This window comes from Mesoplodon bidens (genome assembly GCF_964165515.1).
Source record: "Mesoplodon bidens genome assembly, chromosome: 7".
NCBI classification, from domain to species: Eukaryota; Metazoa; Chordata; class Mammalia; order Artiodactyla; family Ziphiidae; genus Mesoplodon; species Mesoplodon bidens.
In genome coordinates this window covers 44787292-44814118 of record NC_138164.1, presented here as the reverse complement: position 1 = coordinate 44814118, position 26827 = coordinate 44787292, and the positions used below count along the sequence as shown (strand labels likewise).

Below are 26827 nucleotides of genomic sequence, written 5' to 3'. Positions count from 1 at the left end.
GGCCAAGATTCAAATCTACTTATGTCTGATTTCAAAGTTCATGCTTTCCACCACATCAGGCATACCGGTCAGGGTTCTGGCAGGAAAATGCAGAGTGTTGAAATGGGATAAGCGAGGAGAATTTAATAAGAGAAGATTTACAAGGGTTAAGAAAAACCCAACAAGGAATGGCACTGCGTCCCAATGGTTAACAACAGCCGGAGACATTACCACACCGGGGTGTGAGAGGTGTGGTGGGGAGGTGGTTACAAGAACCTCGGAGAGCACCTGTATCTGTGAGGGAGGTCTGGTGGAAGCAGTGCCCTTTGGCAGAGGACTGACCACAGTGACCCTGTTGCAAGGGATGTGGGGAAGTAGAGACCCTTATCTCACATTCTTCCCCTTTTCAGATCCAACCAGTGCCTCCCATTGGCCAAATCCAGCTAGAAGCCACAGGACAAGGGAAACTGGGGTGATACGGGCCTTAGAGGTCAGCTCTGGGGTCACAGAGAAGGGAGCAGAGGGTAGAAAGTGGATCTGAAGGGGCAGGTGAAAATGCCCAGTACGCCAGTATTTCACAAACTCTTCTCATTCAGATATTTCCTTCATGAGTTCGTCATATCCCATGTGTACTCTACACTCACCTATTCTTTTTTTTTTTATAATTAATTAATTAATTTGGCTGCATTGGGTCTTTGTTGCTGTGCACGGGCTTTCTCTAGTTGCGGCGAGCGGGGGCTACTCTTCGTTGCGGTGCGTGTGATTCTCACTGCGGTGGCTTCTCTTGTTGCGGAGTACGGGCTCTAGGCACGCAGGCTTCAGTAGTTATGGCACACGGACTCAGTGGTTGTGGCTTATGGGCTCTAGAGCACAGGCTCAGTAGTTGTGGCTCACGGGCTTAGTTGCTCTGCAGCATGTGGGATCTTCCCGGACCAGGGCTCGAACCCGTGTCCCCTGCATTGGCAGGCGGATTCTTAACCACTGCGCCACCAGGGAAGTCCACTCGCCTATTCTTAATATTTTTTAAATGTCCTCACTTTTACACACCTTTATTAAATGTATTAATAGTAATAAGTACTAATAAATGTATTACTAGTAATGTAATATGCGGCTACCTTAAATAGAGGAAAACCATTAAAACTACAATGAAATCAAGTTTACTGAACTTAAAAAATTAAAATTGAATAAAAATTATAAATGATGATTTATCTTATGAGGGCAGGTACAGTCTGGCCCCTACCTACCTGTACAGTGTCCTCTCCCCGACCCCTACCCCATGCGTTTATGCCTCCATTTCAGTCATATTGGGTTTTTGGCCCCTCAAAACCAGCCATACTCTCACCCACCACAGTGCCTTTGCATAGGTTGTTCTTCAGCATTGATCAATGAGAGAACACTCTCAAAAATGCTAGGGAACCTGAATAATACAACAAAATAGGACAATCAGCTAAAAAGAAGAGGAATTATGCTTTCCTGAAGACTATTCTAGAATTGCACTGGTATCGCTAAACATTTTGTCATTGATCTGGATATCCAGGTTCTTGTCCTGGCATCAAACTTTAATTCTATGATCTTGAACAAATATTTAACAGATACGTGACTCAGTTTCTCCATCTATAAAATGAAAAAAATTGGCATGGAAGCAGGAAACATGTGAGCACATATGCCAGCAGTTCTCCACTCGTACAACTTTCAGAAGGGAAAAAAATTACTGTCAAGAACGTGATAAATATACCAAATCAGCTACCTAAATTGCTGAATGCTGTTCATGGTTGCATTTGTTCTGTAACAGGGGAATACAGAAACATTTTCTTCCAAACACTTACCTTTTCCAAGTCCAAACTCTTTTTGCCCCACCAGATACCTTAGTCATGCTACATTTATTTATAACTCTCCTTTGCAAAAAAATCATTCAGCATACATATTTATATGAATAAATGGGATAATAAATGGGGAAGAAGTATGGCCACTGTAGATACTGTTTAAATCCATTCTTCTTTCTTTTTTTAAATAGTGACCTCTATTTCTCAGCCACAGCAATCAGAGAAGAAAAAGAAATAAAAGGAATCCAGATTGCTACTTTCCTTGGGGGTACGACCTCCTTCTCTACTCACAGACATGTGGGAGGCGTTGGCCCCATCTAGGCTTCGTTCCTCTGGCCACAGTGATGGTCAGGAGGGTCTCCTTAGTGCTCCTCAGGCAGAACTAAGGAGACACAGCAGGGAACTTTTGCTTACAATTGTGCCCTTTTCTGTTGGACTTAAATCTGGGAGAATGCACTGATATCTTGAATAATCCACTCTCTTCATTTCTGCCCCCTGCTCTATGCCCTGAAGAAAATTGGTCTGCACAAAATAAGCTCCTTCTAACTTCTAGTTGACTGCAGCCAATTAGGAGTAACAGCAGGAGATAAGGGAAGGAGAAGAGTGAGGCTGGGCTATTATTCCCCTGACTCTTCCTCTGTGGGGTTGCTGCATACTGGCTGTGTTCCTCTACTGAAGATCACAGGTCCTGTGAGACAGCTCTCTCTGTCTCAGTTTTGGTAACTGATCCCCTCTTGTCCTTTGCTCTTTGAAACGTCATCCATTTAGTACCCTTGCCTTAGACTACCCACTTTGAGTGCCATGTCTTTCCCATCTTGGACCTTGACTAAAACAGAGGATGACAGGCTGGAGCTGCCCACCGCCTTCGAGTCATCTTGTGGGCTCGGAAAGTAAGATGGACATGAAGGAGAGCAGAGCCAAGGGAGGCGGAGGGATTGAGTCCTGGCCTCACTGGCTGACCGCCTGACTCCAGTGATGTCTGAGGCTGTCACACACACGGACGTTTTCAATGATATGAGTCAGTGTATTTCTTTTTTTTGCTCAAAACATTTTGAGTTGGTGTTCCAATTGCTTGAAACAGAAAGTCTTTATTAAGGTGTCACTAAAAATATGGCTCTAAAGTGAAGATGCGTGGATCCCTGATGCTAAAGACCCTACATTTGACCTAAATACAGAACTACTTTCCAGTTCCAGTCTCCCTGAGGCCCGATCTTACAGCAGATCCTACTTTCAGATCTGTCTGAGATTCTGTCTCCTTTACACACTATGTGTATCCTTACAATATTCACCGTCTTTACTCAAGTTAACATGAGTGAGTCTCTGTTTCTTGGAGCAAAGTAAACATAATAAAACAGTTTCCGTTTTATAGATAAGAAAAGGGAGGCCAAATAAATGAAGAAACTTCATCTAAATCAAAGGTAATGTCAATCCTGGACTTGGCAGGCAAGTCTTCCGGCCCAGGACCTTTCCATGTTACCCCAGCTTCCTTGTGTTCCCTTTGCCTTTTTCCGTTATGTGTTTGCCCTCCCGTTTGCCCTGAAATTTTGTGGCCCTGTCCCCCTAGTAGCCTAGGGTGTGTCACATTATCGCAGGGACTTGATCCTAGCCAACTGTCAGAGAAGAAAAGCCACGGGCTTATCTTGTTCTGAGTTTCCATCCCTTGTCTGTCCACTCATTTGGCATTTAGCATGTGTTACCCTATGAAAGTTTGGGAGATGTTGGATAATGTTAACTTGTACTTTTATTTAGCTCCCCAAGTATTCATAACTTGCCGTCTCAGGTGAGAGTACGTTTAGCTGGTATCTGATTCATCCTGGAAAAATCTATAGTGCTTACCACAGTATTTAGCTCACATTAGAGAATCGGTAAGTATCCATTGACAAGATTGACTAAAAGCATCTTATATTAGGCAAAATGCTGGCTAAGCTGCTGTGACACAACTACAGTGGCTCCAACACGACAGAAGTTGACTTCTCTCCCACAGCCCATAGGTGGGCGGACAGTCCAGGGTAGGTAGGCAGCTCTGTTCTATGAAGTCATCCAGAGACTCGGGTTCCAGCTTCTTACTCTGACATCCTCTAGGGTATCTTTCTCCACATGGTCAGAGCTGGCTCACTTGTACCACATTCACATCCTGGCCTAAGGAAAGGAGGAAAGGGAAAGGGAAGGGAAAGCAGGTAGCTTTCTTTTTAAAATGTCATTCAAATATGCACATATTAGCTCTGCTCACAGCTCATTGGCTAAAACATCGTCACATGGTCACATCAGCTTGCAAGTGATGCTGGGAAATATAGAATCTAAATAGTCAGCCACGTGGTCTGATAAAACTCAGGACTCTGTTGCTAAAAGAAAGATGAGCCATTTGACCACTTACCATCCACTGGAATGACTAAAATTACCAAGACTGATTTTCACCATTGATTGATACCAAGTGGGTGGGAGAATAAAATAGTGCACCCACCTTAGTGAACTCTTTGGTCATTCCTCTCCTAGGTATTAACCTAAGAGTAATGAAAACATATGTCCACTGGTACAAGAATGTTCATGGGAGCCTTAGTCATAGGAACAAAAAACAAGAAACAGACTAAATATCCATCCATATGAGAATGATTAAAGATGTATTGGGATAGTCATACACTGGACTGCTGCTCAGCAATAAAAATGAACCAACTGCTTATACATCAACCAGGGTTCACTTACCCATTCAGCATAGTAGGCACAGAGCCCAGGCCCACGAAAATGTTTTAATTTCTTTTAAAATCAGAAGGAAAAAATGAACTTTTAGGTTGAAGAAAATATTTTATTACATAAGACGGATATATTTGTCATTATAGTAACACAGTTATAAGAGATACATTTTAAATTTTATTTTTTATGAAGGAAGGGGCCCATGAAGTCCCTAGGACCCATGAAGGTCATAACGCAGCCCTATAAACAATAGAGGTGAATCTTAAAAACATTATTTTGAGCAAAAAAACCTGGAGACACAAAAGAGTACATGCTGTGTGATTCTATTTAGTGAAGTTCTATAACAGGCAAAACTAATCTGTATTGATAGATCAGAAGGTGGTTGCCTCTGGGACGTGGAGGGATTGAAGGCACTTTCTGGGGTGAAAGAAATGTTCTGTATCTTGTTTTAGGTGGTGATTACCTAGGTGTATGCACAATTGTTTAAAATCATGGAACTGAACCTTTTGCATTCATGCTTTTTTTTTTTTTGAGGTACGCGGGCCTCTCACTGTTGTGGCCTCTCCCGTTGTGGAGCACAGGCTCTGGATGTGCAGGCTCAGCGGCCATGGCTCACGGGCCCAGCCGCTCCGCGGCATGTGGGATCTTCCCGGACCGGGGCACGAACCTGTGTCCCCTGCATCGGCAGGCGGACTCTCAACAACTGCGCCACCAGGGAAGCCCCTGTGCATTTTATTGTATATTAATTATGCTACAATTTTTTAAAAAAGAAAATAAGTGCAACAGATTTGATGAATGAATTCTTGAGACAGTGTTAGATGACAAGATTTTCAGCTGCATTTTAGTAGACAATCGTTAGGAGCTCAAAGGGAAGAGTTCAGGCACTGTGGCAGGCCAATGTGGAACAAACCACTCTGCTCTGTATCAGTCAAGGTTTTTGACTGCAAGCAACAGAAAGTAGCTTAAGCAGAAAATGAAATTATTGCAGGAATAACAGGAAGTATAACAAACAGGCTTTGAAAACAGGCAGGAATTAAAGGAAGCAAAACAGAAACAATCAGACAATCAGATCACTGGCAGATCCCATGATGCCATTATCCTGTATCTTTGCTCCACCCAACCAAACTCTATCTCAGTTTTCCACTGCATCTTTTTATTACTCCCCCCAAAGTAAAAAAAAACCTGGATGAGAGTGTCTGATTGGCTGAGTCTAGATCTCACCTACATATAATAATCTTCTAGGAGTTGGGAGGGGGGAACATATTTCACTTGGCTTCTAGAGTGGCAGGTAGGGCCCTGTCTCCCACTTATTTTGGAATTCCCTATAATAAGATATGTTTGAATGCTGGGCAGCCAAAAATGACCAATGTCCACAACACTATCTGTGTTGTTCAGATTCTGGTGTGTGATCCTAACTCGTGTCCAGGACTTTCAGGATCCAGGATAGGCCCAGTGTAGATAGTTGTGTTCTAAACCACGGATCTTGGCTCTGGAGAGTGGACAGGAGGTCAGGTGTGGAAGGTCGCCCTGGCTCAACCATCTAGAACCTGAGCGGGGAAACCAGTTACACTGGTGAGATACAGAGAGAACTTGAATTACATGAGAGAATATTTGAAAGGCAGAGAAGATAGTAGGCCTTGGTGATTAATCTAGAATGTGGTAAGGCGGAGAAAGGAATCAAAGGTGACAGTCCGAATTTCTGACTTGAGAGGGAAGGGGTGAATGAAGATTGTGCAGACGAATAGGGACAGTGACACTGAAGAGAGGCAAGGAGTAGACTGGTTTTATTGCTGTTTGGGGTGGTTAGAAGGGAAGGGTTACGTTTTGATGTGGTGAATTCAAGATGAAGATGTCCAACACACAGTTGACATTACAGGTTTTAGAAAGGGATCAACGAAGATCAAGTCTATTGGCTGAGGCCTTGGATGAGGGCGAGCTCAGCCCAGGTGGTGAGGAAGAACGCCGGGGAGAAGGTTCCGGAAATTCCCGATGTTTGGGCAGTGGTCTCCGAGCTTCCTACCTAGCCTAGTGCTGCGCACGTGCTCTGGGCCCCCCTCGCCGGCGCCCAGGCACTCTCTGGTCCACGCGCGGGCCACCCCTCCACATCCCGCCCCTGTGGGCGGGGTGAGCAGCGATAGAGCAAAGTCACCCGGAAGACGAAGTCGGGTAGGCGCGGACCGGGGAGGGGCCCCGCAGAGTCGGGCGAGGGGAGGAAAGCGCCTGGCGTGAGGGATGGCCGGATGTCCCGGCCCGGAGCCCTGAGCGCGGCGGCGGCGGCGGCGGCGGCGGCGGCGGCGCTGGTGGTCGCGCTGCTCCTGCTGCAGCCTGAGGACGCGGGGCCGGGGGCCGGCTCCAGGTAAACCCTCCGCGTGAGGGACCAAGCTGGGCTCCGCGCCCCTGCGGGCGGAGGCAGGAGGGGCCGGAGTCGGGGACACCGTGGGGGAACGAGGCCTCCTGGTACCCGGGCGCATTCCTTGTTCCAGCCTCTTGCAAGGTGTGGGTTTGGCTCAGAAGCGGGGAACCAATACGGCGCCCCGCCCTGAGGGTGACTCTGCACTTTCCCCCGCGCCCGGACTGCAGAGAATAACCGTATCTTCCTCCAGAACAAATAACCTTTGTTCCCAGGGTAAGCAAGGCTGTCCCTTTAAATATCCCGAGACCAGCACCTGTTAATATTATTTCTGTAGCATGGCCGAGACAGAAGCGCTACCGAGGCTTCGGGAAGACTTCAGGATGCAGAATAAATCCGTCTTTATTTTGGGTGCCAGCGGGGAAACCGGCAGAGTGCTCTTGAAAGAAATCCTGGAGCAGGGCCTGTTTTCCAAAGTCACGCTGATTGGCCGGAGGAAGCTCACCTTCGACGAGGAAGCTTATAAAAACGTGGTGGGTATTTGAGCTGGGACTCAAAAATGTACCCGCAGTGGTTTCTTCAGAGTGAGCCTATTTTATGCTGCAAGGCTGAACATTGCCCTGCAATGGCGGCAGGAGGTGTTCAGAGCGTGACCACGATTGGTCTGTGAGAGGCCTTACTGGAAGCTGGATTGTAGGTCCAGGTGGGCCTCCTCCTCACTGCCAGGCCTTGGACAAAGCCCTTTTCTCAGGCTTTGTCCCCATAAAATGGGGCCTAAGTGTAAGGGGGTCTAGGGAGACAGAGAAGAGCCATGCTTCCAGGGTCCTTTAAGCTGGCTTCTAGAAAAAAAAGCCCTGTGACCTTGGGTAATTTTCTCAACCCCATTGCTTGTTTTGTCTACCTGTCCACTACACACTAAAGTTAGCGAATCAGAAATTGCTTTGCAGAGGGGGAAAGGTCTATGGCACTGAGAGGTGGGGTTATTCACCTACAAGAATTTGCCCTGCCTGACTTCTCAGGGCTGCAGGCTTGTGTCTGTAAGTGGAATAGTCCCCTTCCTGTCACTTACACTTTTCGTGGTTAACCCACTGATAAACCGGACTTCAGTCTGGTGTTAACCCCTAAATATTTGAAACCTGAGCTTGGTGGAGATTCCTTTCCCATTGTAAATGGAGTTATTTGTGAACTGCAATAAATTAAACTGTAGTGTAATTCTGAGACACCCCCACCCACCCAACCTGGACCCACAGGTAGAACATTCCAAATAACAAACAGTCTCACAAATAAATGTTCATGACTCCTGCAGGTCCATGATCAGGTCACTTTGCATATGTCTTTGGTCCCTCAGGACTTTTCTGTTAAAATGGACATCTTTGTTCAGACTTAGGCAGGTAATATGTGATCTTCATCGTCTGGCTTCATGGGGGTGTGCCAGACACCTGTGGTCATTAGAAACTGAAATCGCGTTCTGTGCTTTGACAGTTGAGTTTTGGTGGTGCCTCTTTTGGTCAGGCACTTTTTGTAAACATACTTTTCTTCAGCATTGTGTATGGTGCCAGGAGAATGCTTTTGAAAGAGTCAATAGTAGAGAGGGAAAGCAACATTTTATTTAAAGTCCTGAATGATGGGAACTTCCCAAACTTTTCTTTTTTAAGCTTCACAACAAACTTAAGAGGTTAGATGGAGGTTCTTAAATTTCCATGGGCATGAGAATTACCGAGGGTGCTTATTAAAAGTGCAGTTTCTGATTCAGGAGTATTGGTGTGAGACCTAGGAATAGGCCTTTTTGTCAAGCACCTGCTGACTGATTCTAATGCAGGTGGGTCATGGTGTAGACTGAGGGAAAGATTATCGTTCACATTTTACTGCTGAAGAAACTGGGACATATAAGTAACTTGGCCAAAATTATTAACATGCCTAGTAGGTAGCAGACCCAAGACTCAAACCTAGGTTTTGAGACTCCAAACACCATTTCCCTCGCCAACATATACCTCATTGGTATTTCTCCTGGTAGTATACAGACAGGTCTTTTATTTTTCCAGAGAGAAAAGTATAACTGAACCTGACTTTAGAGCTCTAGATCACACCTAGTCCAGTTGTGTGTACTGTGGACATATAAGTACCTTGTTGATTTTTGAATTCAGATTAATTGCTTTTTGGTGGGAGAAAATGAGCTTGCAAAATTTGATGTTAAGTGGGTGGACTCTTTAGTAATGTCCTGTCATTTATTCTTTAAATCTAGAGGGGGTATTTTTGTCTGTTTTTTTCTTTTGTTTTGTTTTAATAACATCGAGTAATATACAGCTATGTCTTTGTTGTCTAGAATCAAGAAGTAGTGGACTTTGAGAAATTGGATGACTACGCTTCTGCCTTTCAAGGTCATGATGTTGGATTCTGTTGCCTGGGTACCACCAGAAAGAAAGCTGGGGTGGTAAGGAAGGAATCTACCCTTTTCCCTTTTCTCTGGTCAGTAATGTCAAAGATTCCATTTTTGCTCCATCTTTTGCTTTATATTTGCTGTGCTTAAGTGTAAATTAGCTCTTATCATTTAAGATTCCATATACTGCCCTAGCCTTTGCTATACTTTGAATAGTACTTATAAGTTCATCTTTCCTTCAGCGTAATCCTTGAGTTCAGGCCTGTGTGCTGGAGATGTCATAAATATTTACATGGTCTTGCCTTTTGCAGATATCGTGGTCACTACTTGCCCTGACTTACGCAAACCATTATGCCTGAGTAAAAGTAACTGGCTCATGCTCTTAGCAGTAAGTTGTTTTGGTTTCTTTATAAATGTCTTAAACTTAAAGCATTCTCTCTCACTTGAGTGATTTGCTTCAACCTGTTTTCATGCCAAGCTTTAAACTTCTGGGCTAGAACATCAGAACAGAGGCATGATTCAGCTAGCCTCCGGTGATGATGACTCAGCCTCCAGCGATGATTCAACCCCAATGGTGATTCAGCCTTAACTGATGCAGAACTGTCCTAACACGCATTTTATTCTTTTTTTAATGATGTTCCAAATTGCTTCGGCCTCTGTCTAGAAGTCAAATTTTACTACATAGTTAGAAATGAGAGCTTACTATGTAGATCCTGGGCAAGTGTTAATACGTGCATCTTATTTAATTTATATCTTGACTATAGTTTATCCCTTTGACAAAATTTACTTGCTGGAGTTAAACATGTCTGTTAAACATGCAGGACCCTGATGCTGCCATGGGGGCTTACCATAGGTTTATAAACAGGCCCATGCATCAGAATCATTTGGAGAGCACAGAACTATTGGTTTGTACCAACCAAGGAGTTAGGCTCAGATGTATTTCTCTGGGCTTTCTGGTGATCCAGAGAATAATTCTATTTATGCTTTCAGTAGGGACAAATTTCGAAATCTTCTGTATTTCTACCATGCGCCCTTGGGAACACATCTGAGTTTTGAGCTCTGTGCTGGGAAGTGTGGATTATCGAGAAGTTGACTCTCCCGGGAATTGGCACGGTATCTCTCCTAGGAAGGGTCATTTTCCTGCTGATCAGCTCCTGCAGTCTTTTCTGTCCCAGGGACAGTCACAAGGCATGTGCCCTCTGACAGCACTGAAAAACTTTTGTTCTAGTACACTGTAGGTTACGTTGTCTCAAGTGCTAACGTGACTTTGGTGGTGACTCAGCAAACTAAAAACACTACTGCATTAGGCATAGAGCAGTTGATTTTCATGACATAAGGCAAATCTCATTATAGGGCGCTCCAGGGGAAATTCTAAATTGCTTTGTTGCATCTAAATCACGTAATGAACTTTTTTTTTTTTTTGCGGTACGCGGGCCTCTCACTGTTGTGGCCTCTCCCCGTCGCGGAGCACAGGCTCCGGACGCGCAGGCTCAGCGGCCCTGGCTCACGGGCCCAGCCGCTCCGCGGCATGGGGGATCTTCCCGGACCGGGGCACGAACCCGTGTCCCCTGCATCGGCAGGCGGACTCTCAACCACTGCGCCACCAGGGAAGCCCACGTAATGAACTTTCAATCAGAGGAGTTGGATGTCTTCCCTCTCCAGAATATTTTTTTAAATGGAGTTGGTTCTCCACCCCCCAACTAAATACCTTTTGTTCTCCAAAATCAGTTTGGAAAGATAAAAAGTAATTAACAAGTAAGCAAGAGAGAAGACTGGTAAACCAAGTATAATCTCAGAAATAAGTTAGGGCTTAAATGGTTTAAGAGGATAGTGACAGAAAATAAGCTGACATTTCCTCCAGAAAGTCTTTTTTTTTTTTTTTTTTTTTTTTTTTTTAATTTGAAGGTAATTTAGGTTGGACGCAGTATGAAGTTTGGAGGCTGTGATAACTTCAGGCAGTTTTAAAGAGGTGAAAGTTCACACGTGGCTATAGGTAATAATAGTTGTTTGTGGGGTGGGGGAGGGTGTGTAGGTTTCCAAGCTCACTCCACCTGGTATTCTGGTCAGCAGCGGTCTCTGTAAAAAAAAGAGAGCATCGGATGGGTATTGCCAAGCTGGTGGCAAGCCTAGTGTCATTCCGTAGCTGTTTTGTAACTGGAGCAGCCCACATTTTACTTTAGCAACTTCAAGAAATTCAGTGTTGAAATCTTGTGAGTAGCCCGCTTATTTCCCTATGACCTTCAGTTTAATTTGCTGGGGATGGATGTTATAACAAAAAAGCATAATCAAGGTGCGTTAAACAACAGACATTTTCTGTCTCACAGTTCCCAAGGCTAGAAGTCTGAGGTGGAGGTGTTGTCAGCATTGGTTCTTTCTGAGGGCTGAGAGGGAAGGATCTTTTCCAGGCTTCTCTCCTTGACTTGTAGATGGCTGCCTTCTCTCTGTGTCTCTTCACATGGCGTTTTTCCTATGTGCCTCTGGCTATGTCCAAATTTCTCCTTATTATAACAACACTAGTCAAACTGGATTAAGAACCACCCTACTTGGAATGACCTCATCTTAACTAATTACGTCTGCAAATAAGGTCACATTCTGAGGTACTGGAGGTTAGGACTTCAACACAGGACTTTTGAGGGGGTAACATTGCAACCCATAAAATTCAGTCTACCCAGATTTCTTTTGACACTGGTGCTAGGGATAGGTCTGTTAGCTTTCTTCAGCTGTTTGGAAAACCATTTTCTTTAGCAGTAGCTGGTTAGATGCGAATCTTCTTTCTTTTCACATTCACAAGCCATAGTTCTCTAATGAACGCAGTGACTTTGTGACTTGGCCCTAATCCAGATCTATTGCATCAGAATCTCTAAAGTTGGAAGCCTATTTTTAACATGCTTCCTGGGGGATTCTGATGCAGCCAACCTTTTCTTCTTGTCGGACCTGCTTTCTGGATGTATTAGACAGTATTAGTCCTCTTCACCTGCTGGGTTTCCAGGTACTGTTGTCCCAGATAGCCTTCACCTTGCTTTGGTAAGTAACTTACGTGCTAGTGAAGGTTGAAATACCTTTTGAAAACCAGATCTACATTGGCCATAAGTGAAGAGCAAAACCTCACAGGGGCCAGAGAATGGTGCTTTCCCCTTGTTAAGAGAAGGATTTGGTTAGTGAGTTTGAGGGGGTGTGATTTAGTTTCACCTTTTCATTTGTCTCCTCACCTGGTAGGCACAGGCTCCAGAAGTCCAGGCTCTTGTAGTCTGTTGAATGGACGATGCCATTAATGTGATGAATGCAGCCACTGTCACACTTATTAGACATCATTAAAGTCTCATGGCCTCTGATTCTAATGATACACTCTTCTAATCCAGGGGCTTGTAAACTACAGACTGTGGGCCAAATACAGCCTGCCTGTTTTTGAACAGCCCTTGAGCTAAGAATGTTTTTGTATTTTAATTAATTAATTATTTATTTTTTTAAAGTTCTTTTTCTTTTGAATTTTTGAATTTTATTTTATTTATTTTTTTATATAGCAGGTTCTTATTAGTTATCTATTTTAGACATATTAGTGTATATATATCAATCCCAATTTCCCAATCCATCCCCCCACACACACTTTCCCCCCTTGGTGTCCATACGTTTGTTCTCTACATCTGTGTCTCTATTTCTGCCCTGCAAAAAGGTTCATCTGTACCATTTTTCTAGGTTCCACATATATGTGTTAATATACAATATTTGTTTTTCTCTTTCTGACTTACTTCACTCTGTATGAGAGTCTCTAGATCCATCCATGTCTCTACAAATAACCCAATTCCTTTCCTTTTTATGGCTGAGTAATATTCCATTGTATTTATGTACTACATCTTCTTTATCCATTCGTCTGTCAGTGGGCACTTAGGTTGCTTCCATGTCCTGGCTATTGTAAATATTACTGCAGTGAACATTGGAGTGCATGTGTCTTTTTTTTTTTTTCCACTTTAAAGTTTTTATTTTTAACATCTTTATTGGAATATAATTGCTCTACAATGGTGTGTTAGTTTCCGCTTTATAACAAAGTGAATCAGCTATACATATACATATATCCCCATATCTCCTCCCTCCCACCCTCCCTATCCCACCCCTCTAGGTGGTCGCAAAGCACTGAGCTGATCTCCCTGTGCTATGTGGCTGCTTCCACTAGCTATCTGTTTTACGTTTCGTAGTGTATATATGTCCATGCCACTCTCTCACTTCGTCCCGGCTTACCCTTCCCCCTCCCTGTGTCCTCAAGTCCATTCCCTACGTCTGTGTCTTTATTCCTGTCCTGCCCCTAGGTTCTTCGGAACTTATTTATTTATTTATTTTTTTAAAGATTCCATATATATGTGTTAGCATACAGTATTTGTTTTTCTCTTTCTGACTTACTTCACTCTGTAGGACAGACTTTAGGTCCATCCACCTCACTACAAATAACTCAATTTCGTTTCTTTTTATGGCTGAGTAATATTCCATTGTATGTATGTGCCACATCTTCTTTATCCATTCATCTGTTGATGGAAACTTAGGTTGCTTCCATGTCCTGGGTATTGTAAATAGAGCTGCAGTGAACATTCTGGTGCATGACTCTTTTTGAATTACGGTTTTCTCCGGGTATATGCCCAGTAGTGGGGTTGCTGGGTCATATGGTAGTTCTATTTGTAGTTTCTTAAGGAACCTCCACACTGTTCTCCATAGTGGCTGTATCAATTTACATTCCCACCAACAGCGCAAGAGGGTTCCCTTTTCTCCACACCCTCTCCAGCATTTGTTGTTTGTAGATTTTCTGATGATGCCCATTCTAACTGGTGTGAGGTGATACCTCATTGTAGTTTTGATTTGCATTTCTCTAATAATTAGTGATGTTGAGCAGCTTTTCATGTGCTTCTTGGCCATCTGTATGTCTTCTTTGGAGAAATGTCTGTTTAGCTCTTCTGCCCATTTTTGGATTGGGTTGTTTGTTTTTTTGATATTGAGCTGCATGAGCTGTTTATATATTTTGGAGATTAATCCTTTGTCCGTTGATTCGTTTGCAAATATTTTCTCCCATTCTGAGGGTTGTCTTTTCATCTTGTTTGTAGTTTCCTTTGCTTTGCAAAATCTTTTAAGTTTCATTAGGTCCCATTTGTTTATTTTTGTTTTTATTTCCATTACTCTAGGAGGTGAATCAAGAAAGATCTTGCTGTGATTTATGTCAAAGAGTGTTCTTCCTATGTTTTTCTCTAAGAGTTTTATAGTGTCCAGTCTTACATTTAGGTCTCTAATCCATTTTGAGTTTATTTTTGTGTATGGTGTTAGGGAGTGTTCTAATTTCATTCTTTTACATGTAGCTGTCCAATTTTCCCAGCGCCACTTATTGAAGAGACTGTCTTTTCTCCATTGTATATCCTTGCCTCCTTTGTCATAGATTAGTTGACCATTGGTGCATGGGTTTATCTCTGGGCTTTCTATCCTGTTCCATTGATCCATATTTCTGTTTTTGTGCCAGTACCATACTCTCTTGATTACTGTAGCTCTGTAGTATAGTCTGAAGTCAGGGAGTCTGATTCCTACAGCTCCGTTTTTCTTTCTCAAGACTGCTTTGGCTATTCAGGGTCTTTTATGTCTCCATACAAATTTTAAGATTTTTTGTTCTAGTTCTGTAAAAAATGCCACTGGTAATTTGATGGGGATTGCATTGAATCTGTCGATTGCTTTGGGTAGTATAGTCATTTTCACAGTATTGATTCTTCCAATCCAAGAACATGGTATGTTTCTCCATCTGTTTGTGTCATCTTTGATTTCTTTCATCAGTGTCTTATAGTTTTTTGTATACAGGTCTTTTACCTCCTTAGGTAGGTTTTTTCCTAGGTATTTTATTCTTTTTGTTGCAATGGTTAACGGGATTGTTTCCTTAATTTCTCTTTCTGATCTTTCGTTGTTAGTGTATAGGAATGCAAGAGATTTCTGTGCATTAATTTTGTATCCTGCTACTCTACCAAATTCATTGATTAGCTCTAGTAGTTTTCTGGTGGCATCTTTAGGATTCTCTATGTATATATCATGTCATCTGCAAACAGTGACAGTTTTACTTCTTCTTTTCCAGTTTGTATTCCTTTTATTTCTTTTTCTTCTCTGATTGCTGTGGCTAGGACTTCCAAAACTATGTTGAATAATAGTGGTGAGAGTGGACATCCTTATCTTGTTCCTGATTTTAGAGGAAATGCTTTCAGTTTTTCACCATTGAGAATGATGTTTGCTGTGGATTTGTCGTATATGGCTTTTATTATGTTGAGGTAGGTTCCCTCTATGCCCACTTTCTGGAGAGTTTTTATCATAAATGGGTGTTGAATTTTGTCAGAAGCTTTTTTTGCATCTATTGAGATGATCCTATGGTTTTTATTCTTCAGTTTGTTAATATGGTGTATTACACTGATTGATTTGCATATATTGTAGAATTCTTGCATCTCTGGGGTAAATCCCACTTGATCATGGTGTATGATCCTTTCAGTGTGTTGTTGGATTCTGTTGGCTAGTATTTTGTTGAGGATTTTGCATCTATTTCATCAGTGGTAATAAGAATGTTTTTATATTTCTAAATGGTTAAAAATTTTCAAAGAGGACTAATGTGTCATGACACATGAGAATATAAGAAATTCACATTTCAGAATCCATAAATAAAGTTTTATTGGAACATTCTCATTACTTTATATATTATTAGTGGCTACATTTGCACCATGATGGCAGAGCTGTGTAATTGCAATAGAGGCCTGCAAATTGGAAAATATTTACTATCTCACCCTTTATAGGGAAAGTTTGCCAACCCCTGTTGTCACCTATACTATTTTATTTGATGTCTAGGTGGGGACTTGTGAAGTGGTGAGGTCCCAGATGTTTTATGAGACCCAGATCATAGCCTCTGTTTGGGTAACAAATGGCTGTGGGACCTTGGGTATGCTGGTTAGCTCCTGTGGGCCCCTGTCTCCTTGTCTGTACTGAGAGGGTGGTGACCACCGAAGACCCTTTGGCCTGCAGAACTCTCTGACTTTCAAAACACAAAGAAAGGAATGCCCCAAATGGAAAAAAATGTGTGATAACATAGAGATTGACTCAGGAATCCTCTGTATCTATAAGATTTTATTTTTCTATCCAGAGCTCTTTCTCTAACCAAGATCTTGGTTCTCCCTCTGTACATCAAATATAGACATGCCCTCCAGGACACAAATAAATGGGGTCTCAGTTCATACCATTTGTTGTCAGTGTCTTTGTTTTCTAGTCTAATTTATAGGGTTGAATTGAAAAGGGAGTGAAGGAGAAAGAATCTGAAGCAGAAATATGGCCAAGTGGGACCCTTTGCAGAATGAAATCCTCCCTTCTTGGAAAAGGGTCTTCTTGACCTTGACTCATTCCTGCCTGCTTGCTTGTCAGTGCTGAAATACCTTGTCAGGATGAGTTGTTTTTAAGCCACAGTGTTCCCAGTTTGCAGGCATTGGTAAAGAATATTAGAAGGAATACTTAGTAGCTTTGGATTTTCATAAGACGTAAAATAAAGAATAATTAGAGAATTTGTCTCCCTAGATGTTTGTAGAGCCCATGAAGACATCTCTGCTGTGTCATATCAGTATATCGTGTTTATTTTTTTGAGCAGGTGCTGGGAAAGGAAATTTATAGTGGGACTTTATTTAATCATTTCCTTTTTCTAGAAGGACTCTGATTCCTGTCTTAGAGTAAAACACACCAACTGTGGAATCATAAAGACACAAAGACATAATGGACTTAATGCTCTCAGAAGAGACATCTTTTTTTCTGCCATATGGTTGGGGAAACTAAATATGGTTTTTCTGAAAATTGTGTTTCTGGGATATGGAGTAGCTTGTTTTAGTTTGTTTTTCTATTCTTTTGTTTGAGCTGCTCGAGAACAAGAAAGGGTTTAATAATAAGATCTTAAAGATAGCTCCTTTCTATCTATAAAGGGAGTCTTCCTCACTCCAGAGAAAATCAGCGTGTGTCAGTATCTCTGAGTAAGTGTCCGGGGTCCACGTTTAAGTTTGGTTTCTGAGTCCTTGAAAGCCATTGACCCCTTTGCTTTTGAGTTTCATTCACCAGTTAAAAGGCCACGCATCAGGGTGGGGGACGTGAAATTCAAAGTTTGTGGGCTTGGAATGATGCGTATTTATAATCAGCTTGAGGGCTCAGAGGATTTGTGAAATCGTTTTGGATTAACAGCCATTGATTGCTAATAAGACAGTATTGAGCTTTGTCCAGAGAACAGCGGTGGAGAAAGGTATGGGCACCTTGTCGACAGGACCCATTGAGCAGGGATGATGGGCTAAGTGTGAGGGTCTCTGCAGCAGCGTGGGTGCTCGTCCTGCATGGAGCCGTTGTCAGTCCTTCGCCAGGCGGGTGAAAGGAGGGACGCCAGAGGCTGATGGCTGGGGTGGTATTGATGTGCCTTAGCTGGCTAATCACATTGAAAAAGTCCCATGGTATTTATGTCACTTTAATTTTCGTCAAACAATTGGAGACGGCAGGACTCTATTAAGGAGAGGTTGATCCAGAACTAAAGCCAGATAAATTGGGGTCTCAGTTTAATCAAATTATCCCTTTACTGGCCCTGGATTAAGTGAGAGGGACAGCGTCGGTCTAGAGCCTTGTGATTGGCTGAAGCTTTCCCGTATTTTTAAAGACGCTGATGAAAGAAGAAACATTTTAACAGAGACAACTCTGATAATCCCTCCAAGAAATAGTGCTAAACCAGCAGCAGCAACAGAAAGGAATTTATTTCACTAGTCAGCGATGTAATTTTATTGGGAATAATGAACCTGTTATCAAAATCAGAGTTCTGGTGAATTGGAGTGAGGGGAAGAAAATAGATGTGGAAGAGAAATAGAGTGTTTTAGAATTTTTTGATGTCGTTTTGGGTTGTTTTTCTTGGCACATTTTGAGCACATGTAAAAATCTCAATCCAGAGAATGGCTCTGAGGGGATCAATCACAGCCCACTCTCAGGATGTGCTGAGTATTAAAACTGGTTTACTGCACACTGATTTAAGAAAGCAACAACATGAGTTTCAATCAGTGTGTAGGACAGGTCGCTGAGTCCGTTATTAGGATTGAATGTCAAAGTCTACAACACAGAAGGAGATGGGGATGATTCCCGGCTAAGAGTTAAGTTTATATTACCTAAAAAAAAGAAAGAGGAACAACACTGCCCTGCAGGTCGTGGACATAGTTAAAAATGCTCCGTCAGTGAGAAGAAGAGAGGACGAGACAGGATTTTGGGGTAACAGTGGTGCTCTATTTCTGGATCTGGTAGCTGGTTGCAGAAGATGTTTATTAGTTTATGAACAGTTTATAGCCAGCTCTATACTTAGAATATGTTTACTTTTCTTTTATGATCTACTTCAATACAAAGTTTGAGAAGTTTGCTTGGGCCCCTTGTTTTAGAATTGAATTCTGTATTAGTTTCCTATTGCTGCTGTAACAAATTGCCTCAAATTTAGTGGCTTAAAACAACGTAAGTTTATCATCTTACAATTTTATAGGTTAGCAGTCCGATGTGGACTTTGCTGAGATAAAGTCAAGGTGTGGACAGGGCTGATTTCCTTCTGTAGGCTCTAGGGGGGGAATCCATTTTCTCTACCGTTTCTGGCTTCTAAAGACCACCTGCATATCTTGGTTCATGGTCCCTTCCTCCATCTTCAAGGCCAGCAATGGGGGATCAAGTGCTACTCACGTTGCCTAACTCCAGCCTCCTTTTCTGCTTCCCTTTTCCACTGTAGGGACTCTTGTGATTACATTGGGCCCAGTGGGATACTACAGAAGAACCTTTTTCAAAGTCAGCTGATGAGCAGCCTTAATTCCACCTGCAACCTTAATTCCCCTTGGCCATGTAGCCTCTAACACGTTCACAGGTATGGGGATTAGGGCATGGACATCTTTGAGGGGCCATTATTCTGCCTACCACAGTTATGAATTCGTTCTGTTATTAGCTGGCGATGGTGTGAGGTAAGAAGGAACATGAGTACAATGGGGAGCACCTCTGCTCTCAGCTCCCTCACTTATTAGCCGGTAGTTCCTGGATCGCTGGACCTTGTTGTCACATCTCCACAGTGAGGGGGTTAGGCGTGATGTTTCCTAAGGTGCCGTCTATCTATCTTATGAAAGATACATATCTCCATACAAAATACAACATTTAGGGTCAGTAACTACCAGAGGGCAGATTTTTAATTTAAAGAAAATCACTGAGGTAGTAATCAGTCTTCAGATTTGGCATCCTTATTATATGAAACCTCATTATATAATTGTGGGTACCCATGAAGTTCAGCTTCAGTAGACTTGAGACTGCTCTTCAGCTGTACCAAGTTTGAGGATGCCAGACTTTGTGGTGGTCCCAAGAAGCTGTTACTACATGGAATTCCCTAGTCTGGGTACAGGCCGGTATCCTTCACTTAGGCCCTGGAAATCAGTCTGTATTCTCTCGTTTGCACCATCCTCTCCCCTCTTCCTTTGATTGCCATTTAGTTCTTTTTTTTTTTTTTTCCTAATTGGATTTACCTTTTCTCTGCTTTCGCTGGACTTTTATTCATTCATTCAGATATTTTTGGAGCACCTGCCATGTGCTGGGCATGTACTGATGCTGAGATGTGAATTAGGAAAGACCCAACCGCTACCCTCACTGGACTGAGTCTAGACCAGGGGTCTCCAAACACTCTTGATTATATACCTGTCAGTAAAAAAAATTTGCAGATGTACTCCTTACTAACGTGTGAAGTATGTTGTAAAACATACACAAAAATTGGAAATTAGATAGACTTTGTTCTCATAGTGCGTGGGTAGTGTTCTCAGCCACCCTGTGAGACCCTGCTATGTTAGAGTTGATACACAAAAAAATAGAGAAAACAGAGAGAGGGTGGTAGGGTTGTAAAGGATTAAGGACAAAGAAATGTGAGACTAAAAACAGTTTCTCGGGGACTTCCCTGGTGGTCCAGCGGTTAAGATTCTGCGCTCCCAGTGCCGGGGGCCCGGGTTTGATCCCTGGTCAGGGAACTACATCCCGCATGCCACAACTAAAGATTCCACATGCCTCAACTAAAGATTCTGCATGCCACAACAAAGATCCTGTACGCCGCAACGAAGATCCCGCACGCCACAACTAAAGACCTGGTGAAGCCAAGTTAATAAATAAATAAATATTTAAAAAACAACAACAAGAAACCCGGTTTCTCAGCCTGATATTATTTTTCCTTTTGCTCCTTGCAGATTTTCTTGGTGTCTGTGTTTCAGCGTCATTGTCCTTGTTTTTTCATTGCAGTCTGGCCTTGCTACTAAAGCTGGTACATCTATCCTGAGCATCATATTGGAGCCATTCCCAGGGTCTAAGCCTGACATTCGTGTTTTTTTGGATGCATTTTATTTGGATCCCCATCCTCGTCCACCCCCCCCACCCCCCTGCAAGGACTCTTAACCTGCCACCCAAGCTGATAAGTAATCTTTAAGATGAACTCACAGCTTTTTGGAAATAACTCACATCCTTTTCACCCTTAGGAGGGATTTGTTCGTGTTGATCGTGATTACGTCCTGAAGTCTGCAGAGCTGGCAAAAGCTGGAGGGTGCAAACATTTCAACTTGCTGTCCTCTAAGGGAGCTGATAAGTCAAGCAATTTTTTATATCTGCAAGTCAAGGTTTGTTCATGTTTCTATCTTTTGTATACTGTGGAGAACCCTGGCTAATTGGCAATACTAAATAATATAAAATGCTAAGTAATGCCAAAATGCATTACATGCATTATAGTATGCATTTTTTATAACTACAGGGACTGCTTTTTTGCAGATATATTTAGTAAACAGGAGTGATTTGAAAGATAATTTCCAGTGTCTTCCCCTCTGTTGATTATCTAGTCATCATGAAATGAGATGTTGCAGCCCTGGTCTTGAAGATCAGCTCAGAATCTTAGCATTAGAAGAGACTTTGAGGCAGTGATACTTAAACTTTTCCAGAGTAGATTAAATATTATTATTGGGTATGGTTCTTGTCCTCAAGGAATTATAATCTCCTTGTTTGGGTGGATCCCCAAAGCCAGCCCCAAGTTTGGGAATGCGCTAGAAGGCCTCCCAGGACTGCTATAGTTATCTTCACAGCCGTGATGTATTACAGTGAAAGAATATAAAGCAGAATCAGTGCAGGGAAAAAGAAGTGCATGGAGTGAGCTCTGGAGGAATCTAGGTTCAGGCTTCCAAGGGTCTTCTGCCAGTGGAGTTACACGTGTTTCATTTCTCCAGCAATGAGTATTGCCTACCAGAGAAATTCACCTGAGCTCAGGAGTCCAGGGTTTTGATGGGGGTCAGTCACGTAGGCACCCTCAGCCTAAAAAAATTACAGACTTCCAGAAGGAAGGCAAGTGTTCAGCATAAACCACATTGTTTGTACAAATAGTTTAGGCATAGTAAAGTACCCTTATCAGTTAGCTAATGACGGGAACACTCCTAAAATCTGAGTTCCCAGACACAGGCCAAAGGACAACCTGGCAAGCAGACCTTTCTAAGAATAGCAGTTTCAGCCTGGTACTCTTGTACACATGTTGCTAATAGAGACAAAACACATCTTTGTGAAAAGCCAACTAAGAAACGCACCCTCATAAAAACTTACATATGAATGTTTATAGAAGCATTATTCATCATAGACAAAGAGTAGAAATAACTCAAATATCCATCAGCTGATGCATGGATGAATAAAATGTGGCATATACCTACAAAATAACATTGATTTAACTATGAAAAGAAATGACATATTATAGCATGGGTGAACGTTGAAAACATTATGCTGAATGAGAGAGGCCAGTTACAAAGGGCCACAACTTACATGACTTAATTTATAGGAAATGTCCAGGATAGGCATATTTATAGAGACAGAAAGATTAGTGGTTGGCTAGGGCTTGTGGGAGGGGATGGGAGTGAGTGCTAATTGGTACGGGGTTTCTTTTGGGGTGATGAAATATTCTAAATTTAGATTGTGGTGAAGGTGGGACAACTCTTCTGTGAATGTATTAAAAAAGCATTCATTGAAAAAAGCTTTTTAATACTTGATTAAAATGTATTTTAAAAATATATTGATTAAAATGTATTACTGCAGATTATACAGTGCTGTAGGTTAAGTGCCAAATGAATGGTATGAACAGGCCGAGAAGGAGGCGGCGAGCAGGCTGCTTAGTTCATAGGCCTTTTAAACATCCCTGTGGCCGAGCTTCTCTGGCATTTCTGTTTATAGAGATGCTTGGCGTGAAAATTCATGGATTGTTCAACAAATTTAATTTAAAGCCTCATCTAGATGCTCTGTCTCTTGAAATGTGGTGGGTTTTGTTAGGAAGTGAGTAATACAAGGGAGTCTGTGGTTCTTCTGACCTCCTGAAACTACCTGGAAGCCAAAAAAGGTTAAGGTCCCCTGGCCTGCAGCACTGATTCTGGGGTGACGGACAGTTCTTTTATGGCTGAACTCCTAACATGTCATTCTCTGGATCTGTTTCAGTAGGTCCCATGGCAGGCTGGACTGACTATGCAGCCATTTACCCATTCGGTGCATCTTTTTTCACTCTCTACTACATATCAGGATTAACTGATCTCTTCCTTAACTTCCCAGACTCTCTGGAATCTAAAAATCTGGGGGAGGATATTAACTAGTATTGAGACCTGCAGAAGTAGATTGTCTTCAAAACCCCAAGTTATTTTTGTTTTTCTCTCTTAAGCACTACAGCAAGTTGGTCTTGATTAAATACTAAAAATGTTTTTTGTTTTTTTTTTGTTAACAGGGAGAAGTGGAAGCTAGGGTTGAAGAGTTAAAATTTGATCGTTACTCCATATTTAGGCCCGGGTAAGTATTCATACTGCCTAAGAGTACACGACTGTTGGTTATTCCCTAGAAGCTGGTTTTTCATTTGAAGAGGCTGACAAATTTCTAAGATATGAAAGAAGTTGGCTGGAGGGTGATTGCTTCTCTGAAGAACCCACTTTTAGCTTTGAAGGAAAGGCTAGACGGTTGGTGGTGCCAGGTTCAGAATAGTCTGAAATTTTCTGGGTAGCTTTGGCTGCCTTCTTCTTTAAAATCCTCTTCGTGCCCAAATAAAACCATTTATGCACTGTATTAGTGTGTTTGGGCTGCCATAACACTAACACTGCAGAATGGGAGGCTACAAGTCCAAGGTCAAAGTGCCATCAGGGTTAGTGTTGGGTGAGGCCTCTCTTCTGGCTTGTTGCTACATTGCTTCTTCTCTCTGTGTCCTCCTATGGTCTTTCTTCTGTGTGAGTGGAGAGAAAGAGAGAAATATCTGATATCTCTTCCTTTTCTGTAAGGATACCAGTCCTATCAGATTAGGGTCCCATCCTTATGACCTAATTTAACCTTAATTACCTCCCTAGAGGTGTGTCTTCAAATACGATCCCACTGGGGATTAGCGCTTCTTGAATTTGGGGGGACACAATTCAATCCGTAACATCCTGTATGGTCTGAATGCAATTTACCACCTCTTCCTCTGCTCTTCTTTTTCTCTTTAGAGTTCTGTTATGTGACAGGCAAGAATCTCGCCCAGGTGAATGGTTGATTAGGAAGTTCTTTGGCTCCTTACCAGAATCTTGGGCCAGCGGTCACTCTGTGCCAGTGATGACTGTGGCTAGAGCAATGCTGAACAACGCAGTGAGACCAAGTGACAAGAAGAAGGAACTGCTGGATAACGAGGCCATCCACAACCTGGGGAAAGTTGATGGCTCTCTCAAGCCGTGACCACACTGGAGAAATGCTTTCTATTGTCAAACTCAACACCCATCACCTAATCGGTAATTTCAGGGTCTAAAAAAAAACATGTGCTTTAACTGTGGTTTCACTATTCTCAGTCACCCAGATCCAGTCAAAAAATGATCATGCTCTGCATCAGCATTTTAGAGCCTGATTGTACATATGTAGAATCACCCCGGGAGCCTTTCAAAAATAGAGATCCGGCAGCTCCCTGGTGGTCTAGTGTCTCGTATTCGGCACAGAAATGAGAGGTTCAGAGGCCCTACCTCAAACTTTCTCAATCAGAATTTTGGGGGTATGGGCACAGAAATCTGTTGTTTTATTTAAGCTTCTCTTATGGTTCTGATGCCACTGGTGGGGAGCCCAGCTTTGAAAGCTTGTCTGCAGAGTCATAGCAGCAGTGAAAACTTTATGTATCATGCAGATGAGTCCTGAACAAAAATTGTTGACATTTGCGTCTCTGAGTTACCCAGTGCTGACTGCATGTTAATTGTGTAAGTAAACATTGTGCCTTACTATTTCTTTAGAATATATAATAAAAGTTATTATATAACTGAGCTTATATAATTCATGGGAGAATTAAATAGAAGAGTTAAAATAAATGGACAAGTCGTGGGTTCCCTTAGATTGTTAGAAAATGCCCAAGTATCTGTGGTAATATGCAGTATTTTGGCCAATGGGATTATAGAATAGCAGCTAATATATATCAAGTGCTTGCTAATTGCCAGCTTTTACCCATGATGTCTGTCCTTTAACCCTCCAAACAATCTTTATAATTCTTACAGGCAGTACTATCATCCCCCTATCTTAGGTGGGGAAACCGAGGCTCACTGTGGTTAAATGCCTTGCCCAAGGGCTTAAAGCTGAAGCCTGAAGCTAGGAAATGGCAGAGCCAGGATTCTAACCCAAGTGAGCCTGAATCCATAGCTTCTGTTTTTAACTACTCTGCCAGAGCATCCAGTATCTGTATATTTCCAGGAAGTTCCAGTTAATTGTTACTGGATCAGTACATGCCATGGATGAATAAAACAGAAATGTTTGGGTTTCTTCATTGGTCTAGGATCCCTCTAATGATTAACTACAAAAAGTTCACATAGCCAGTAAATGTATATCTCAAAGTGCTTCACTTTAAAAACTATGGAAAAGGAAAGGAAGAGGCAGAAGGAAGGGTCAGAGTCAAGAGGAAAACACTGTCAATTTCCATCATGGAACAAAGGATAGTAGTGAAATTTGTCTTAACTTCTGTGCTGGTGGAAGCAAAGTAATAAATTTCAAGCTTCAGTGGACTCCTTTAGTGTGTGTGTGTGTGCGTGTGTGTGTGTCTTTAGAAGGGATTGGACATTCCCAATGTCAGTCATCTAGGAAAGAGGCATATTTTAGGATGGGGTGAGGACTTGGAATGTGGGCTTTAGGAAGGATATGGAAGGAACATCTTCCTCCTGCCAGGTGGGGTTCCTTTGGGGCTGGACTCTGAAGAGCCTGTTTGTTTAGGTGATAACAAGCATGGGCTCCAAGAAGTGAAGCACGAATTAAGGGGACTCCATGAGGATATCCTGAGGCTGGTGGGCTCTAAAAGCAGCTAAACCTAGTGGCCAGTTTTAAGTTATTCTGTGTGTTGAAATTCCTTACCCACAAACCTTCTGTCAGGTCTTGTTCAACATTCTTTTCTGATCTCAGTAGTGAAGTGGGGTGATGGGAGAGGGTCTGTGTTTATCTTTGGAGTAAAGAAAAAAGCTGTTCCCTCCTAAGCCCAGCATTGTGGAGACACATAAACTTCAAGGAACAAGATTCTGGCCCAGTCACTCCTCTGGACTGGGTGTTACTTTGCTGTTAACATGGAATGATTGGGTGTTAATGGGATTTAGCAGGTTTCCCTCCAAATGTTATGCAGATGGGGAGAAGATGGGCCTTGCTGGAGAGTATGTTGGAAGGATGAAGGAAAAAGCTGGATGAGCCCAGGCAACAAATGACCTTGAAGTTCATTCAGCTTATTGAAATGCCTCCTATGTGCCACTGGGCACGTAGGCAGTGGGTCTACATCAGTGAATAATAAGTCTAACCCAGCAAAGCCAGCAGATATTCTGGCAGTGGCCTGCAACATAAGGGGGCTTCCAAACTAATATTTGATGGATTCTGTCCTCTAGGGGTTTACAGTCAAGGGAAAGGAGTGCCTTCAGAAGAGCTTAGCAATAATACAAGGCATCGTTCTCATTCAGCAAGTTTTTCTTCATTCAGCAAATTAATATTGAGTACCTACCTATGAGTTAGGCCATATATTACGTGCCAGAGAAATGAAGGTAGAGACATGGTCCTACCCTCATGCTCAAACAGTGTTGTGACTAAAGAAGGAAAGAAGAAAGGAAAAAGCAAATGGTAGGTGATAAGAAAGAAACTAACAGGAGGCTGCTGGAATGACAGTGGAAACTACTTTAGAAAAGATGGCTTGAGGAAAGACTTTCTGGCTGAGACAAAAAGCATCTACCCTTGTTGTAGAACATTCTTAGCAAAGACCTTGAGGTGGGAAAATGATTAGCACCAAATAAAAGGCTGGAGGATGGGGCCCAAGGTGGAGGGTTGAGGTGAGATGTTAGGCGGATTATGCAGAGCCTGGTAGGCCGTGGTAGTCAATTTAACTGGATAAACTTGTGCCAAGCCCAGTGCTAGCACCTGGCACTAGAACTTGGGACATACACTTTAAAGACTAAACTCCTTAAAACAGCCCTCGAGGCTCTGGCCCCTCTGTGGCCCCTGGTACACCCACTGGCCCCTGCAGTTCCCTCTCCCCAGCCGCACCCCACGGGGACCAGGGAGCCCCGGAACCAGTGTGGAGCACCAGCCTCCCGC

The 26827-nt window shown here is 42.6% G+C and overlaps 1 protein-coding gene across 2 annotated transcripts; it reads left to right on the top strand.

Moving 5' to 3' along the window:
- The first annotated feature begins 6633 nt into the window (after positions 1-6633).
- Positions 6634-25263, top strand: HTATIP2 (HIV-1 Tat interactive protein 2). 2 transcript variants are annotated; one of them, XM_081241085.1, is made up of 6 exons: positions 6634-6656; positions 7178-7373; positions 9164-9271; positions 20746-20883; positions 23004-23065; positions 23746-25263. In XM_081241085.1, the coding sequence occupies exons 2-6, from the start codon at positions 7179-7181 to the stop codon at positions 23969-23971; spliced, it is 729 nt and encodes a 242-aa protein (XP_081097211.1). In that variant the 5' UTR covers positions 6634-6656; position 7178; the 3' UTR covers positions 23972-25263. The 2 variants fall into 2 exon arrangements, with proteins under 2 accessions (XP_081097211.1, XP_081097210.1); XM_081241084.1 differs by lacking the exon at positions 6634-6656 and adding an exon at positions 6664-6846.
- Positions 25264-26827: the final 1564 nt, after the last annotated feature.

What these genes read in the sequence shown, in the direction of transcription:
- HTATIP2 (XM_081241084.1), top strand. Translation starts at nt 6,731, where the DNA reads ATGTCCCGGCCCGGAGCCCTGAGCGCGGCGGCGGCGGCGGCGGCGGCG. An exon ending in CCAGAAAGAAAGCTGGGGTG is followed by an intron (nt 9,272 to 20,745) that starts GTAAGGAAGGAA and finishes TTTCACCCTTAG; the next exon opens with GAGGGATTTGTTCGTGTTGA. An exon ending in TACTCCATATTTAGGCCCGG is followed by an intron (nt 23,066 to 23,745) that starts GTAAGTATTCAT and finishes TTTTCTCTTTAG; the next exon opens with AGTTCTGTTATGTGACAGGC.